General features: G+C 39.8%; 1 protein-coding gene across 9 annotated transcripts in view; it reads left to right on the plus strand.

The window, feature by feature from the left end:
* The window catches only part of mtmr4 (myotubularin related protein 4), a 100,828-nt gene that overhangs the window by 23,564 nt on the left and 58,188 nt on the right, over nucleotides 1-19,076 (plus strand). For 7 of the 9 annotated variants that reach the window (XM_052035380.1, XM_052035370.1, XM_052035372.1 and 4 more), the window contains one exon: nucleotides 9,094-9,167. In XM_052035380.1, coding sequence (XP_051891340.1) covers nucleotides 9,153-9,167 — 15 coding nt within the window. In that variant the 5' untranslated portion in view covers nucleotides 9,094-9,152. Of the gene's footprint in view, nucleotides 1-834; nucleotides 904-1,145; nucleotides 1,165-9,093; nucleotides 9,168-19,076 lie in introns of those variants that run through there. The other 2 variants (XM_052035376.1, XM_052035377.1) reach the window with 2 other exon arrangements.

A 19,076-nucleotide genomic window follows, 5' to 3' on the forward strand; every position in this document is an offset into this window, starting at 1 on the left:
GAGCCGAGTAGTTTTGGCGGCGCCGGAAAGTTGCGTGAAGCGTTGAGGATTCACTGAATCGAACAAAATATGCAATAACATATTGCGACATCTCAATGCTTACAGGTCAATTCTCCGATTAGAATGTTCCCGATACTAGAGAGGGTTAAGTTTTGACCCTCTTTTGATCCAAATATTGGTGTCAGTTTGAAGAATTCAGCGTGTACCCATTCATTTGCGGAGGCTTCAAGCTGGCCACGTCTCTCACGTTCTGTTCATACATGTGGGACACGCCGCTCTGGAATGGGGAGCTGACACGTCCTATGATTCCCAGCTTCGCCTGCTTGTATCTGCGGGTTGGGCAATGCAGTTAGAACATTTTGGAAAGTAACATTTGAGCTTGTAAAACTTGAGCAATTTCACTGAGACCGATTGTTCGGTGAGTTATTTTTTAAAACTGATCAGTGCTACATTTGCTTGTATAAACCATAAAAGTAAATGTGCACATCTACTTTATAGTTAGTGCAGGATCTTAATCCGAGAGTGCGTTGTATTGCTGCAGTTGGTGGCTGTGGATAGTAGTCGGAAAAGGAAATCTGTGCAAACTTTTCTCGCCGTTCGATATTTGGTGGTTCGCGTTCTGCAAGGAACAACGTTAAATTTATAATACATTTAAGCAGAGTAGCCAAATTGTTGTAATGTAGAATCCAGTTTGGATTTATGGGAAAAGAGAAATACTTAAATTCGTGGATAAGTGCGTAGAATGTCACTTAATTTTAAACATTAAAAATCTTGGTAGTAATGAGAGGCTTTTCACAGCAATTTCATTTTTAAAGCATAACCTAGGAAATGGAACAGATACCCAAGTGATCCACTGGAACCTCCACACTCAGTTCAACAGCCAGAAAACAGCAGGAAAAACAAGTACGTGTTTTTAAGAAAAGTTGAAATGTTGTGATAGGGACGCTTAAAATTGGCTCTAACCTTTCAAAACGGGGATTTTGATTCTATTTGGCACTGGATTAGGGTTGTCATAGGCATGGTATGAGCAGGTTATGAAAGAGTAGCATGGCTGTTCTTCCACTGTGCCAGACTGTCTTTTGTAAATCTCTGGTTTGGACCCAACTTCCAGGGAAGAAAGCTCCCACAGTGTTGATCCAACCCTAATTTGAGATTCTGAATGATGTAAGTAATAGGTTCTGACCTCAAGTTCATAAACAGCAATTAACTTCCTGAGCCTATTTAATCAATTTCTGTAAAAGGTCTACAATATCAGGCACCTGAAAGGTACAGGTTCGATTAGCAATTTAAGGTAACCTTATCCCAAAGCTACAAATGAAGACATACGAGTTCTACTACAGAAAGTAATGCAGACTGTTTGAATTCACATGACAATCTAATGTGGTTGTAGCTGGTTGTCAACACAGATTTCTGTTCAACCTGTGGATGATATCTGGAGACCGTTGATTGAGCATTTGGATTTGGCAATTAGTGAACAATCCTTGTGTTTTACCGTACTTGGTTTAGATATCCTCTATAATCAAATGGTGGACCTTTTTTAGCAAGCTTTTAAAGTTTCTGTTAAGCATGAACATAAGTTGTATAAAATGATCACAGTATAAAAAGATCTGGAGCACTCAATCCACCTTGACGAGCCCATAATAATAATAAAAAGAAACATAGCTGTTGTGTTCTGTTGGTCTTTGTGCTGCAGGTTTAGTTTGTTTGGTTAATCATTAATTGTAGTAAAACACTTGACAAGGGCATGGTCTATGGCATAATTAATGTTGATTATTTCAAATAAATCTGAATCTTCCTGTTGTACAGGTCTATTACATGTCTTCATTCTAAAAGTCAAAGTTGAGTTTATTGTCATATGCACAAGCACATGTATGCACAGGTGCAATGAAGAACTTGCTTGCAGCAGCATCACGGGTACATGGCATCATATAAGCAGCATTCAAAAGAAAAACATTAACATAAATTTACACAATTTTTACAAAGAATGCAATTAGAACAAAAAAGTCAATTTTAGTGCAAAGTGGTCATAATGTTACTAAACTGTAGTAATTAGGGTTGTGCTGGTTGATTCAAGAACCAAATAGTTGAAGGGAAGTAGCTATTCTTGAACCTGGTTGTGTGGAACTTCAGGCTTCTGTACCTCCTGCCTGATGATAACTGCAAGAAGATAGCATGGCCTGGATGGTGGTGATCTTTGATCAATGCAGCCGCCTTAAGGCAGGGCCTCCTGTAGATACTACTGATGGTGGGGAGGGATGTGCTAGTGACGTATTGGGCTGAATCCACTACTCTCTGCAGCTGCTTGTGTTCCTGCGCGTTTGAATTGCCATACTAGACCATGATGCAACCAGTCAGTATACTTTCAACAGTATGTCTGTAGAAGTTTGTTAGTGTTCGATGACAAGCAGAACCTCTTTAACCTCCTAAGAAAGTAAAGATGCTGAAGCACCTTGCTTGTGATTGCATCTTTCTTTTCGTTGATCTAGAATTATTTATATTGTACTGCCAGTCAGCCGTAAAATTATATATCTGTAATTGATAAGGTTAGTTTGAATCTGCTTTATCCATGATGATAAGACAATCTCAAAAATAATGGGACCTTGAGCACATAGGATTACAGTGCTAATTTTTTTTTGCTGAATTTGTTGTAGTAGAGTCGGAAGTCGTCAAAAATTAGGGCAAATGCCTCCAAGGCAAGCAATGCAGAAGAATGATTTGTGATTTTTTTTTACCATAGGGTATTTCTGTCACTGCATGATGGACCTCTGGATGTCCTGGGATCATATTTTATATATAGTTATTCTATGAGAAGTGTGCATTTCCACTTAATTCTACTGTATTGCTGGTGCTCCATTGTTGTGACAACTGTATGTTAAATTCGACACTGGGATCTGAACCTGATTCTGTTTTATCAAAGGAGGGGGAAAAAAATCAAAGTAACAAGTGTCAGTGGACAAAAGGACCACAGCACACATAGCAAAGTGAAAAAACAACCTTTGACCAGAAATATCTTGTCAAGCCAGTAACCTTTGTCCAGTAACTGCATCCATATGCATTATAATGCTTCTAAAGACTCTAATCGTATTATTTTAACTGTTGGAATTTTCCAACTATTCATCATTTTGTAAAGCAGTTACTTTATTTTTACATTTTTAAAATTCTACATCCTTTGTACTGACTTAAAGTAAGATTTTTGTTTGCTTTATTAATCCTACTAAACATCTTTTAATCATTGCTTTTTAATGAGAGTTGATTAAACTTCACAAACTTTTTTGTTTATCTCCGACACTGAGAATCTTCCTTGTCTTCTACACTTGAAAGCATGAGTTTCTATCTTAAAGTATAGGGATCAAAGTTGAACACACTAGGTGCAATTATGGTATCACTATCACTGACCCCAGTTAATTTTGTACTTTTTAAACTGACTTTAGAAATGCAGTGGTATTCATCCAGTTAGGAAAGATGCCTTATACCAGTTACAATAATACTCCATGGCATTTCTGACACTTTGTAAATAAAAGCAATTGTGAGTTTTTCTTTCAAGAGTGGGAGCTCCTGTTCTGATGAACATCCAAATGGATGCTGGTGAGAAAAGATTGGGCTTTTGAAGAAAAACACTATGATGCTGGAGGAACTCGGCAGGCCAGGCAGCATCCGTGGAGAAAAGCAGGCAGTCAACGTTTCAGGTCAGGACCTTCTTCAGGACTGAAAATTCTGCAGATCTTTGGTCTTTACCTGAAAGGTTGACTGCTTGCTTTTCTCTACGGATGCTGCCTGGCCTGCCGAGTTCCTCCAGCATCATAGTGTTTTTGATCTAGATTCCAGCATCTGCAGTCCTTTGTTTCCCTATGATTGGGCTTTTGTTAGATTAGACACCTAGAAAGACTTGTAGTTCTCTTTCAGACTTTGGAATGCTTCAATTTTTTTTAAACCTTAACTGATGGATGTTGGTCACTCACTCTTCATGGAATCAACTTCCTGACAGCTGTTATGTGTTCATATTTTACTAAGCAGTTTGAACTAGAGCCAGGCTATCCAACCCAAACCAGACGCACACAGTCAAGTCGTGGTGATCTCTATTCAGATTAGGTGTATGTTCCGATCATATGATTTGGGTTGGTATTAGTGACTAAGTAGTTAATAAATATATTTTAGAAATGTCTTTTTTTTTGGTCTGCCTTTCTTCAAGTACCTTCCAAAATTACTTCCATGCATTAGAATTAACCCACATGACCAAAAGTATGTTTGAGATTTATTATCTTTACATTGATGGTCAGGTTAGTTATGAAAAAAATATTCAAGTCTGGCTAGGTTCCAATTGACTGTGGTCTGGCAGGTTTTAATTTTGTACTTGAGCAAACTACAAATTTGAATCCTCCTCTCTTGTATTACGAAACAGATACATAAAAACAACAGATCATATAAAATAAGAGCATGAACAGGCCACCTGGCTCTTCTGGTCTGCCTGCTCAGCCAGTGACCAAGATCTGACTGATCTACTACCAAAGGGCACTCTTCCTATATCCATAGATTCCGTTAATATCAAGAAATCTGTTTTGATGAACCTATTGCCTAAGCCTCCATTGCCTTCTGGGATACAGGTACATTGAAAGGCATTCTAGAGTTCTTTTTATATATATATATATATATATATATATAAATCTTGATTATGTTTGTTCTCTTGCATTACTTTCTTTTTAATGGGTGAAAAGACCTGAGCTTCTCCAGTTAGGATGCTGGCTCCTAAAACTAGAGCTTTCTAATTTGGAGAAAATTAAACTCCAGTGCTGTGCATCCAGTATAATTTTAAGCTTCAATTACCTGTTGTCATTTTTGTTTTCATCTAACCAAGCATTTTTGAACCTTCTCCCAACGTTTGAATCTAAATAAAGACTTTCATTGATAACACACCATTCCCATCTTCTGTGTGCTCTAAACTGTATCCAAGCTAATATTGATTACAAAAGTGTGATTTACAGGCAAAACAGCAGCCAATTTAGAGATATCAGTCTCATAAGTTGTTATAACACATGAAATATGAACTAACTTTTCTGATTCAGAGGTAAATTAAATATCTGGAACAATTCTTAAACATCAAATGAGATTTTATGCTTCCTCGGGGCAGGCCTAGAAAGGAAATCTATTGAGGCTTGTATTTCTGATCATTATCTAGAGGAGTGTGGGCTTTGGGTGAGCACAAGATCTGAGTGAGTTGTGATGGATGTAGGCTAACAAGTTCACAAAGTTGGCTAAGTGACAGGTTATTATAAAGGATTAATGGCATTTTGGTGACCATACATGAACAGCACTGAATGCCTTCCAGACTGGTGAGCAAAGGATAAAAAAAACTGGACAGCCTTTAATCTTGATAAGAAGCAGAGTTAAGATGGAGATATAAAACAATACAAAATCACTGTTCTCTTTGTAGTCACTATTTTGCAAAGAAGTACTCAATAATGACATTACTGCTCAGTTGGAGATCTGTGCATGAGTAGAGGATTCTCACAATATACCCTCCCATACAGACGTAACAGTTTTGCAATTTTAATGTTACAAACAGTAAGCATATTAAAGTCACGATTGAAGAAATATAAAAAATGGTAAAATGTACTAAATATAAGTGGGCATGTGAGAGAGAATAGATTACAGCCAAAATAAATGGAGGAATGGAAACAATGCATGTGCTCCTGGGAGCTAGCATAGACTTGATGGGCCAAATAACCTATGTCGTTATTTGAGAGATAATAGAATAAAATGTTCAGTGAATAAATTACACATTCTAAAATTTGTGATAGACCTGACCAACTGCTAATTTGGTGCATACTTGTAAGTTCTTTTTTGACTTCTCCTTACATTGTTTTGGCCCATAGTATTTAGACAACTGATGACAATGAAACGTTCCTAGGTGTCCTATGGTATTGTTGAAGAGATGAATCAGTTCACAGATAAATGCTTCTCTTCTAGATAAGAACACCATGCTTCATTACAAGAAAATGGTCCTCTATTATGATCGCTGCTGAACATTGCAGAATTCTTTTTCATTCAGATTTCATTAGCCACAGATGAGGTACCAGAAAGCTGGAGGGTGGCTGGTGTGCCTTTATTCAAGAAAAGCTGCAAGGACAAGCCAGGAAACCTCAAGCCAGTGAGGCTAACATCAGTGGCAGGAAAGTTACTGGAGGGGTTTCTGAGGGACAGGATCTACCAGCATTTGGAAAGGCAAGGACTGACTAGAGATAGTCAGCATGGCTTTATGCATGGGAAATCATGCCTTACGAATGTGATTTGAGTTTTTTTTTTGAAGAGGTGACAAAGGCAAGGCAGTAGACATAGTCTATGTGGACTTTTAGCAAGGCTTTTGACAAAGTCCTGCATGGTAAAGACTGGTCTGGAGGGTGAGATCACGTGGAATCCTGGGTGAGCTAGCTAACTGGATACTAAATTGGCCTGGTGGAAGGAGGCAGAGGGTGTTAGTGGAGGGTTGTTTTTCAGATTCAGTGGTCTGTGACCAGTAGTGTGCTGCAGGGATTGCTGCTGGGTCCCATGTTGTTTGTCATCTATATTAACAATTTGGATGACATTGTTGTTAATGTGATTAGTAAGTTTGCTGGCAGTACCAAAATTGATGGTGGTGTGGGTGGTGAAGAGGGTTTATCTAAGTTTGCAAGGGGATGTTGACCAACTTGGGAAATGGGCCAGAGAATGGCAAATGGAAATTTAATTTGGACAAATGTGAGGTGTTGCACTTTGGCAAGTTAAACTAGGGTAGGACTTGCACAGTAAAGGGTAGGGCCAGAGAAATTATTGGAGAACAGAGGGACCTAGGGGTACCAGTATATAGCCCGCACTTGGAATACTGTGTGCAATTCTGGTCGCCTGGGTGTAGGAGGAATGTGAGCTAGAAAGAGTGCAGAAAAGATTCACAAGGATGTTACTAGGACTGGAGGACTTGAGCTATAAGGAGAGACTGGATAGGCTGGGACTTTTTTTTTCCCCCGGAGTGTAGGAGGCTGGGGGGTGACCTTGGTAGAGGTTTATAAATTCATGAGGGGCATAGATAAGGTGACTGGTAACAGTATTTTTTTTCCAGGGTTGGGGAATCAAGAACTAATAAGCGAAGGTTTAAGGTGAGAGGGGAAAGCTTTAAAAGGGATCTGAGGGGCAATTTTTTCACACAGTAGGAGGTGGTTATATGGAACAAGCTGCCAGAGGAAATGGTAGGGGCAGGTACAGTTACAACATTTAAAAGATATTTAGATAGGTACATGTATAGGAAAGGTTTAGAGGGATGCGGGGAAATGGGACTAACTCAAGTAGACAAGTTGGTTGGCATGGATGAGTTGAGCTGAAGGGCCTGTTTCTAGGCTGTATAACTCCAACTCTGTAGTTACCACAGAATTAGCAAGATAGCAATAAATGCATTGTCCAGTATACACTTTTCCCCTGTACATTCACATTTCAAATCGAGGCTTAGCAAAAGATTTCCAGTTAACTAATTTCTCAGGACCACTGAAGTTTAACTGTAGAACAGTGTTACCCTTCTGCAGCCAGGTTTTTCAAAATTTATATTTGCTGTCATTTAATTATAAATTCCTGATTTCCATTGTCATTTCTTTGACATTGGTTTTAATAATATTCTACAATAGAATGGTAAATTGAAACTATGTTGAAGAGGATCATCAAGCCCATCATGAAAGCAAAAGAAGTTGTGTTTCCATTTCAAACAAAAATTTCAACCTTTGAGTTTCGCTGTGCTATGGAAATTGGACTCTTGATGGTTGGAAGTCTTTCGATAGAAATGGTGTTATTAGCAGACCTAAAACTTCCTGATCATGGGATGAGGGAATCGTAGTTTGTTTATATTGTAGAGTAGTAATGTCATGATAAGCTATCTTTAAAGTTGCAAGTGTCTGTATCACAGAGTTCTTCTCTGTAGCCTCTGTATTGTTGACAATGGTGTTGGATTCCAACCTTTTGCAACTCATTCATTCCAGGTGATATAAAGAAATGACTGGTAGTATTAGATTGAACAAAAAACTGAGACCAGCCAATTTTAGCTTTGAAAGTGCAAACCATGAGTTGAGTTGTCTAGTGTAGTTACTGGCATCTATTGACAATGTGGAAAGTCACCTGGATGAGTCCTGTCCGCAAAAAAAGCAAGGCCTCCGATCTGGCTATTTGCTGTCCAATCTGTATCCTGTCAATCATAAACAAAGCAGTGGTTGGTGTATCATTGACAGTGTTGTCAAGTATGATTTCCCCAATGCACAGGTTTCATTTTGCCAGGACCATTATGCTCTAGACTTCACTTCAAAGAAAGCTGTACAAGCAGGAGATTAGCCTGAGCTTCATTTAGAGATTTTTAAATGAACAGGTTGTTTGCAAAATGGGATGCTGAATGAGTAACTAAATTATTAATTGTGAAAATAAATTGTTATTTTGCAACTGTGATGTGTAGTTGGATAATGATGTCTTTGCAATGCTATGATGTTCCTTGTAAAGTGCTACATTTTAATTTGGAAACTTGAATATATTTAAGACTGCTGCTACAGTGAATTATGGATGTTCAAATTGAAGTAGCTTCGTGGACAAAGGACAAAAAGAGCCATTTTGTTTTTAAATATTTGTTACATTGTATTGTAACATCTCCCTTAATTCAAGCTCTGATTTTTAAATCCTTTTCTGGGATCAAATTACCAGAAAAATTAGATGTCATTTACTATTGGAGGCAAAGAGATTCAAGGATGTGATTTTGTAATTGAGTTTATTGTGCTATGGTAAAAGAAAGCAGTTTGGTCTGTTGATCCTAGAGATTGATTTGTATTTCATAAGCTTATTTGGGAGACAGTACAGGGTTTGGGCATTTGATTCCTTGCACCTATTGGACATTTGGAGTGGAGGTTTGTAAGGCTCTTTTGATTTGTGTCTAGAGTGGGACGTGAACCTAGAACCTTTTTTACTTGGGTGAGAGAACTATCAATTGAGCTATGGCAGATGTAGATGGAGGACTGTGTTTAAAAATTATTTATTGAAAACCACTGGTTGTTGCAGGTCTGGTGCTAACTAATATGACTTTTGTTTTCATTCACTTAGGTACCATTACGAGTGAACAAGCAGCCACAGCTTTCCCAACAACGTAACCGATTGAGACCATGGGGACAGAGACTGTAAGTTCTGGATGATCTAATTCTGGTTTCTCCAGCTTCATCCCTTCCTTTTAAAGCTAGAAATTTATGGATGTGGCTCAAAATGAAAGGGGGAGGAAGTGAAGGAGAGCAGCACAATGATGCACCTAGTAGAGCAGCTATTCAGCAACTTGCATTCAATCCTGACCTTTGGCGCCATCTGCGTGAGTTTGCAAGTTTGCTCTATGTCTGCGTATGCTTTCCCTCCCGAGTGCTTTGGTTTCATTCCACGTCTCAAAGATGTGTGGTTTGGTAGATTAATTGACCACTAAATTGTCCCTAGTATGTGGGAGATTCTAGAGCAAGTTTATTGGTACGTGGAGGGAATAAAATGGGATTAGTGTCAATGGGTGCTTCAGTGTTGGCATGGATTTTGGGCTGAAGGGCCTGTCTCTATGCTAACTGGCTCAATATAAAAGGGAGGCAGAAATGTGAAAGATGGGAAAAGGACAGAACATTAGCAGAGCAATTGTTTTTGCTGACTCAAGCTCCAGGGACGTGGGTTCATTCCTGATTGCAGGTAATGCCTTTGTGGAATTTGGACGTGTTCCTCATGACCTCATGGGTTTCTCCCAGGGCTACAAGGAAATAAAAGAAATATCGATCTAATGAATTGCTCTGTTTAGAAGCCAGCATATACTGAGTGGGTCAAATGGCTTCCTTTTGTACCATAAAAAATAAATAAATAAAGACCATTCTGACAAGCAAAGCAATAACTTGTGTAAATGTAAAATTGAGGATGGTTGAGGTTAGAAGGAGCAGATCAGTTTTGGTTGTTCAAGTCCTGTGATCGAACCAAACATCAGTTTAGAAGGTGCTTTGGGCTACAGGAGCTCTGAGTTGCCATTGACCTTGCGTGATCTGAAACAGATTTGGCACTTTGATGGAAAAAAAATGTTTGGCTGAGCTCACTAGGTCAGGCAGAATCTATGGAGGGAAATAAACAGTTGACTCTCTGGGTTGAGACCCTTCATCAGGACTGGAAAGGAAGAGGGCAGAAGCCAGAATAAGAAGGTCAGGGGAGGAGGAGCATGAGCTGGCAGGTGTTAGGCGAGTCCAGGTGAGAGGGGGAAGGTAGGTGGGTGGGGGAGGGCCTATGAAAGGGAATGATGTAGGAAGCTGAGAAGTGATAGGTAGAATAGGCAAGGGTCTGGAGGAGGAGGAATCCAGTAGGAGAGGGCAGTAGGCCATTAAAAAAAAAAGGATGTGGGGAATAGATGGGCAGATCATGAGGGCAGGGAGGGGAAAGAGAAGGGGTAAGTGGCCCATAGAAATAAGGGAAAACAAAGGGGAGCGGGTGGAGAAAAGGGGACGGGTTACCAGAAATTAGAAATCGATGTTGAGGCCGTTGGGTTGGAGACTACCATAGTAGAATACGAGGTGCTCCTCCAACCTGCGTCTGGCCTCAACATGGCAGTAGACATGCCAGTATGAGAGTGGGATGTGGAACTGAAGTGGGTGGTGACCGGAAGATCCTGACTTTTGCAGCAGACGGAGCGAAGGCACTCGAAGAAGAGGTCACCCAATCTGCGTCAGGTCTCACTGACGTAGGGGAGGGAGCACCAGATGCAATAAATAACACCCTTGGATTCACAGTTGAACTGCTGCCTCACCTGGAAGGACTGTCTCGGGCCCTGAATGGTGGTGAGGAAGGAGGTATAGGGATAGGTATAGCACTTTGCATGGTTGCAGGGATAAGTGCCAGGAGGATCATCAATGGGCAGGGACGATCTCCACTTTCCACAGGGATCGCTCCCTCTGCAACTCCCTTGTCCACTCATCCCTCCTCACAAGGGAGTCGCTAGAGGGAGTGATCCCTGTGGAAAGTGGAGATCATCCCTCGCCCTCTCCTACCAGATTCCTCCTCCTCCAGCACTTTGCCTCTTCTACCCATCACCTCTCAGCTTCTCGCATCACTCCCTTTCATCCCCCTCCCCTTCACTCTCCCACCTTCCCTCTCTCACCTGGACTTGTCTATGATCCGCCAGCTCTTGCTTCTCCCCCTCCACCAGCCTTCTTTTTCTGGCTTGTGCCCTTTTCCTTTCCAGTCCTGATGAAGGATCTCGATCCGAAACGTCAATTGTTTACTTCCCTCCATAGATGCTGCCTGACCTGCTGGGTTCCTCCAGCATTTTGTGTGTGTTGCTCCAGATTCCAGCATCTGCAGAATCTCTTGCGTCTCTGATCTTGTTTGGCTGTTTTTTGTTTAAGGAATTGGACTTGAAGCAGGATGAACTAAAAAGTAATGATTTGTTAAATGGAGTACATAGTTGAGAAGCTGAGTGAAGAGCTTAAACAGACGACCCCTGCGTTATGGCTGTTCAGGTTACAGAAATTTGCCCTCACAGAATTCACAAGTCATTACCCAAAAATTTAAGATCCGGAATAAAATTCACCTTCACAGAATCTGTGTTGGGAGGGGTGGGGGGAGTAAATAAATCAACACAATTTATTTTCTCCAACTTACATTTCTTGCACATGGTGAGATGATGTAGCTTCACATAATGGAAAATTGCATACGGCCCATTTTCTAGGAATGCATCACCCCCGCCCCCACCCCTTAATGCAGGGTCATCTATATACAATGATGAGAACATAAGAGTTTAACATGGGAAAGTGTGAGGTTAAGCACTTCAGTCAGAAGAGTATAAAGGCAGACTATTAACTAAATGGAGAAAGATTGCGGATGGGAGAAGTACAGAGGGATCTGGGTGTTCTTGTGCATGGAACACAAAAAATTAATGGGTAGGTGCAGCGAGTGGTTAGGAAAGCAAATGGCACATTTGCCTTTTATTGCAAGGGGTTTGCGGTGTAGAAAAATGGAAGTATTGTTACAATTGTACTGGCTTCTTAATAAAGGATTATGGAAGTCTTGATGGTTTATCATCTGGCTCAACAAGTGTTCTTTACTTCGCTCTCTTCCATCCCACCAGGGACCTGGTTCCTGCAGTCCCTTAAAACTTAGCTGGTTCACAGGGAAATTTATTATAATACTGTACTACATACTTTTAAAAAAAAAACAAAAATGTTTTGGGTTATGATTAAGAATAACATCCAATGGAAAATTTACTAATCCGGCAGAGTCAATGTCCCAAGAGCATGCTAGATTATCAGAGATTTACTATTAATGACATTGGAGGTAAAAGAGAGGCAAAAAAGATTCACTGGGCTGATTCTTAAGATGAGAAGTTTGTCCTATCCTGAGCAACTAAAGAAACTAAATCTGTATTCTTTGGAGTTTAGAAGAATGATAAATGGTGTTATTGAAATGTAAAAGATCCTGAGGGTTCATGACAGGAAAGATGTTGAGAGATTTCCACTAGTGGGAGAATATTGACAAAGGGGACATGTTAGGAAGCAGTCATTTAGTACTGAGGTGCGTAGGAATTTTTTGCAGATGGTGGTGAATTCTCCATCCCTGAAAGTTGTGGAGGCTGGATGCTTGAAGGTACTTAAAGACAAAACGCATACATTTTTGACAGATCAAGGAATTGGGGGTTACGGGGAGATGGTACAGAAGGAGATGAGGCCTGGGGCTGATCAGCCATGATTATATTGAATGGTGGGGCTGAGTGGCCTGCTTCTGCTCCTATGTTCTTGTATTCCAATATCATTAGACTATTTAGAAAGGAAGATGGGGCTGAGTAAAAAAAAAACCTTTCATCGTGCTAGTTTCCAAATTTGCTCATTTGAGCATTCCAATTTTGCCTTCAATTCAAATGATTTTGCACTTATTACCTTTCTAGTGTTTACTCTCTCAGCATTTATCACTTTTTGAATATCTCTTTTTAAAATTTTATTTGCCTTTTTTTTAACCTCCCTTGCATTGAAATGGCTTTGCCTTTATCTGTATCATTTATTTTTCACAATGTTAGGGTTTCCTTCACAATGGTCTTTCTGAATTGTTGAATCTAGCCCCTCTGTCATCATTGTCAATTTTCTTTACATTGGGATTAGCAGTTCTTTTTTATTGTCTTCAGTGGCCAAGATCTGTGAGATCATGGCCAAAACTGATCACAAGATCATGGCTGACTGAAATACTGATACAAATTTCTTGTCTTTTTAATATTTTATAATATTTTACAGAATGCTGTTCACTTTTCATTTGCTTCACCGTGTTTTCTGGATATTGATGTGGTATTGTTTGAATGTTAGTTTAATTCCTTCATTATGTATGTAAGTCTCCTATGACAACATTACACTTAATCAGTAGATTGATGCAAGATCATCAGCTCTACGGTTTTTCAATAACTTATCAAAAATATTCCCGGCATAGTGTGAGAATTCAATTCCAGGCACTGAACTGGACATCCAGTTCTCGTTTAATGAATGAAATAGCTAGAGAAAGACTTTTTTGTTTGTGCAATGAAGTATTGGGAGTCTGAGAGGAATAGATAATGAAAAATCTGTGATAAGTTGTAGAAAAGTAAATATGCAATGGTTGGAAAGCGGTAGTGACTCTAAAATCTTATCATTTTCTGTCATAAATCGAGCTAAGGGTATTGATAGAAAATGCAATTTAAGAGATGAGAGCCAGTGTATAATGAAAAGGCATAAGCAGCAGAAATTGCTGCATCTGGAAGTGAACAAAGAACTTCATGCAAGATTAACTCACTGGGTGCTTTCATGTTGAGATGAATAGACTAGTCAAAAATTAAAATAAGCCTTTCTAAAGATGGAGATAAAAACCTTTCCACAAACACTTAAACCATTCAATTATTCTTTCCAGACTAGTGAGTCTTCTCCAGCTTTATGCTCGGTTACAACAGCAGCATTCATACAGTATTTATCTTGTCCGGTTTTTCATTTGTGTACAATTAATATTTTTCTGCAAAATTTTGAATGCCATTATGTTGTCTATTTATTTTGTTCAGTTCACTCTAACTTCCAACTGTTGCTTTAATTCCACTGCATCTCAGTTTTCTATCATTGGTACATTTATATAATAGTCATAGTGCAACTTTTTGTTGGAATATTCTGATTACTGGTAGGAAAGTAGTCTGGAGACATTTATTTTCTATGGATTCCTTGGCACACAAGTCAAAAACAAATATTGTGTATTATTACTTATGTTCTAATTTTGATGCCTCGTTTCCAAAGGAAATAAGATAAGAGTGAGGTAGAGAAGCTATGTTAAAATAGAATCCTAATTGGAGTGGGACAAAGCCAGAATTAAATGATCGGAAAACATTTTGCAGAAAAACAGGATAAAAATAAGTGAGAATGACCTTTGGACATGAAACTACATAATTTTTAAATTGATTTGGAGATGCAATAAAAAAAAGCTAAGGAAAGCTAAATTTGTGTTTGTTTGGCTTTTTGTGCATTTGCCAGTATGGGAGTTTTAAGTGTCTGAAATGCTTATTTTATCAAATCTTCTGTGCTATCAGGTAGGAATATGCTAGGTTCAATGCACAAGTGATGAAGGGAATTTGTCTCTTTTATTGTGTTAGTGATTGAAACTTGGACAAAAGTAACCCCTCATTATCTACAGCTTTATCATGTCATTGGAAGAGAATTTTGTTTTTATTTCAATAGTTTTAAGAAGGGTGCATTCTCTTTATTCTTGGATACACCAAAGCAGCTTATAATGGCTGTGACCACCACTTCAAAGTTTAAAAGTTGATTGTGCTTGATTTCTTATGTGCAGCAGAAACGGCAATAAAAGACTAAAAACTTTACTATGTGCACATGAATGAATGGTTAATACATTGCAGAGAGGGTTGCACTTCCTCTTTACAATCAGTAAATTAGTTTGAAAATAACCTAATTCCAGGAGGGTGCCCAATTGCTCTTTGAAAAGTGCTAACACTCAGATGTGGTTAACTAGACTCCATGCATTTACCTCCTTTGTACTATGTGGCTACTTCTGATCAATGTCACTATAAATTTGCTCAGAGACAGTGAAACCTTCATGGATTATAATTGGCTGCCTTTACTTGAAAGTACAAATCCAATCGACTATTTAATTCATGAGATTTGGCCACTTAAGCATTCAATGAAATGGTAACTTTTTTGTTGATCTTTTGATTCCATTGAGTATGTGAAGCAATTTCACAAGTGGAAAGCTTTAAGAAATGAGTATCACCTTGGTGCACTAAATGTGTATGTCTGCATTAGGATTAAACACAGTACTTCAAAGGTTTGTGAAATCGGGCAAAGTAGCACCATGACATATTAACAACAGATTCATGTGCTAAAAATGGACAAGTACATTCTTGTCAGTAGCTGCATGCAGGGTGCTGGTAAGTGAGTCAGTTTTGAAGACCTCTTCCCCATAGCAGCTACAGCATAGCCACTGAAAAAGCTGCCATGGAAGTATGGAAAAACTTGAGGGATGGCAATCTCCTTTGTGTCTGGCCTGCTTGACACTTGACCCACGAGTTTTCCCAAGACACTGTAAGGAGCAGGCTGATACAAGGGCCCATTGAATGCAGCATGCAGCTTAGAAGTAATCTGAACAAAGTTGTGATCAGTGAATGGGGCACCAGTAAATCAATGGAGGTGATTAGACCATTGAAAGATGTCGTGCACTAGACATCAATGTTACATGGTAGACCCTTTATATTGTTTTTTCCTTTTTGAACTGTGTGTGGTGCCTCATATTTTTCTGTGAGTAAACAGTGAAGATAGTAGGCTGCACACAAAATCATCAATGCCTGCATATAAATGGAAGAAATGAGTGCTTTGGGGCACATGCCATTCAGTGTGCGACTGATGATGGGCAAATGCTAGCTGCCTTAAGGGATTTGTACGTGCAGGTATGCAGATCAATTTCTTGATGTGTGCAGTATTTTCATCCAGGGGTGACCAGTAGTGTTATCAACCATAAGCTAAACTGCTTTTGCTCTTTGATAAGCTTAAAATCTGTTCTCAAGATGAGGCCTTCCACTCTAGGACATCTGAGATTCCCTCCTTTTTTTAGATTTTTTTTAGGTTTTCTCTCTCCCACCCACCACCACCACCCCCTCTCTCTCTCTTCTCCCCCCCCCCCCCCCCCCCCCGTTATTGATGGAGCCCTCACCTGCATCTCTTATTTCCTGCACTCACCCCATCCCCTCCCCCCAGACAAAACCCAGGTCCTCGCCTATCACCCCACTAGCCTACACATCAGCAAATCATTCTTTGCAACTTCTACAACGTGATCCTATCACCAGCCACATCTTCCCCTCCCCACTCCGTTCTGCAGGGGTCACTCTCTCTGTGACTTCCTGGTTCGCTCATCCCTCCCTTCCCAGGCACTCTCCCCTGTAACTGTAAGAAGTGTAACCTGTCGCTACAACACCCTCCCCACCATCCAGAGCTCTAAACAGCCCTTCCAGGTGAGGTGATCATTCACATGCAAATCCTATGGCCTTGTTAATTGCATCTGGTGCTCCTCTACATCTGTGAGACGGGTGCAGACTGGGCAACTGCTTTGCCAAGCACCTATGCTCCCTCTGCCATGGCTGTCTGAACTCATGGTTGCCAGCCATTTTAATCCCACCCCATCCCCATTGGGGAGGGGAACCAGTGGGAGAAGTGTGTGGGTGATGGGCAGACAGAGTGTGGGGGAGGGTAAAGAGCAAGGGCAATAGGGGCCATTTGGATCAGGAGGAGAGGGGGATAAAAAGGAGGAAAGAGATAGAAGGGGAGCGGTTATCAGAAGTTTGAGAATTTGATGTTCATGCTGCCAGGTTGGAGACCATTTGCCACTTTTTAATTTGGAAAGAACCCCTTAGAATGTAATACAATCTCTTTCCACACTTCAAATGAACAATATATATAAAAAGTGAAAATACTTACCAACCTCTCTGACTGGCACCAATGTCCAACAAAAGGCCAGTGTCGAGAAGATCCCACCGACTCTCCTCAGTAAAGTCCCTTCACTCACCAAAGCATATGCTGCACTCAGAGATCTGCTGTGAAAAGCCACTCTGTGGTTTCTCCATCTCCTGGTTTTACACTTGAATAGCGCTCGTCCAGTTACCTGGAGTTAATTGACCTCAATTGGTAAGGTCACAGTTAAATTTACGAAGAGGATTCCCCACTCAAAGTACTTTGTATGCCTCCTCACGTGAAACTGCACACTTCAGCTAAAACCAGACTACAAGGATTTAACTGTAAATTTTATTAGCTTTCACTAAGGATAAACTTAATGTTAAGTGAGGGTAAACTTGAGTTTGCTCGCCTGCACTTGCCAAAACCCACACTCTGAGACTGCTGCGCTGAGATCCACTGCGAAGATGCGCTTTGCCCAATCTTAAGGAATCATAACTTTTTTTTGACACTGTTTAGCTCTGGTTCCAGCGAAGAATTCCCTGGTGGCAACCAACCAGTGTCACCTACAGGTAATTCTTAGCGGGTCTGCGTGGTTTGCTTAAAAAAAAATAAGCTAATGGTCATTGGATGCACGCAGTCTACCAAACAGTAAAGCTTGGTTAAGGCAAGATGTTCATTCCACGGGTATCTTTTGGTAACTTGATCAAGCCTGTTGTCTTCACATATTAGGTCAGAGGTGCTATTTAATTTCAGGGCCATTATCAAAAATGTATTTGAAATAAGCATTGGATAAAAGTTGTAGTGTCCCCTCAACTTTGCATGTAAGCAAATTGTTGATGGATCACTTGCAGGACTACTAAATACAAGGATCTGACAACTGTCATGAAAACTTTTAAGCTGTAATAAACAAAAAACAGTCATATTGTTAAATGAATATTCGGGCATTTTATTGACTTCAGTTACACACTTTACCATATTAACCGGTTGTTGCCTTCCAATTATCCCTTGAGGCAGCACTGGAAGAAAATAGAATTGTCCTTGCAGTTTGCTTCGGTCCATCCCCATCATTTGTAAGAATGTTACTCGGTCTCGAATTTGCTTTGTATTAATTGGGTGAGACATCACTGAAAGCCACCATTGTGTTGCTCTGAGTGCAAATTTCCATTGGGTAATTTCAGTTCTGCCCATTGCTGTATGTGTGTGCTCCAGTGATCACATCATTGAATGTGCCTCAGAAGGTATTGGCATGTTGGATCTATGTTTGCAAAATTGGCCCCTTTTCTACCACTTGTACCACTATCATTACAAGTTTTCAACCTCTTTGGAAAGTGCTCTGGGGATGAAATGCTGGCAGTTCTGAAATTTCAGCAGTTCAGAATACCAAAACCTTTTCTAATGATCTTAACTCACCAAATGAAAGTGAGCAGGATTAATTTCATTGAAACATACTCCTTTCTCTCTCTCTTATTGTGTTTTACCTGCTAAGTATTTAAAATAAGCTACTTTCTTCTTGGAGATCCAAGCTTCTTTTTCTGTCCAATAGTATTGACAATGGTTTACATGCACTGTGGCTTTGTTCTTTTCATTTTTTTGTTGTTGGCTTGGGATAGGAAGTTGGTTATTATCTGAAGATAACTAATGGATAAGGAATACTATCTTGGTCTTTTTTTTAAAAATGGGAATGCCTGTGATCCCCTTGCAGGGCGGTTACTCTTCAGCATTTCCTCCTATGTTTCAATCAGTATTGGTCATGCATATTTGTAATATCAATTGGAGCAGATTCAAATGATAAAACATGCCATGTGACTTGGCTCTTTGTGATGTGTTTAATTAGTAGTTTTGAATTCACAATTACACCCTTTCCCCACAACTAATGAATTTTAATGTCCAACCAAGTCTCCAAAGAGACAGACTCGAGATGTGCTACTTGCCCAAGACAGGGAGCAGAATCATCTGCTTGTTCCTTTTCAAGAAGTTAGTAGCATGTGGTTTAACGACAGTAATTTTAGGGAATCTTGGTATCAATTTATTTGTGACATGGGGAACAGGAGTGGACTTAAGTTAATGTGAAGTAAAATAATTAGCAAGTATTATAAATTGAAAACCCATTGATGTTCCAGAAGAGGCAAT

This window comes from Pristis pectinata, chromosome 21 (genome assembly GCF_009764475.1).
Source record: "Pristis pectinata isolate sPriPec2 chromosome 21, sPriPec2.1.pri, whole genome shotgun sequence".
In the NCBI taxonomy this organism is placed as follows: Eukaryota; Metazoa; Chordata; class Chondrichthyes; order Rhinopristiformes; family Pristidae; genus Pristis; species Pristis pectinata.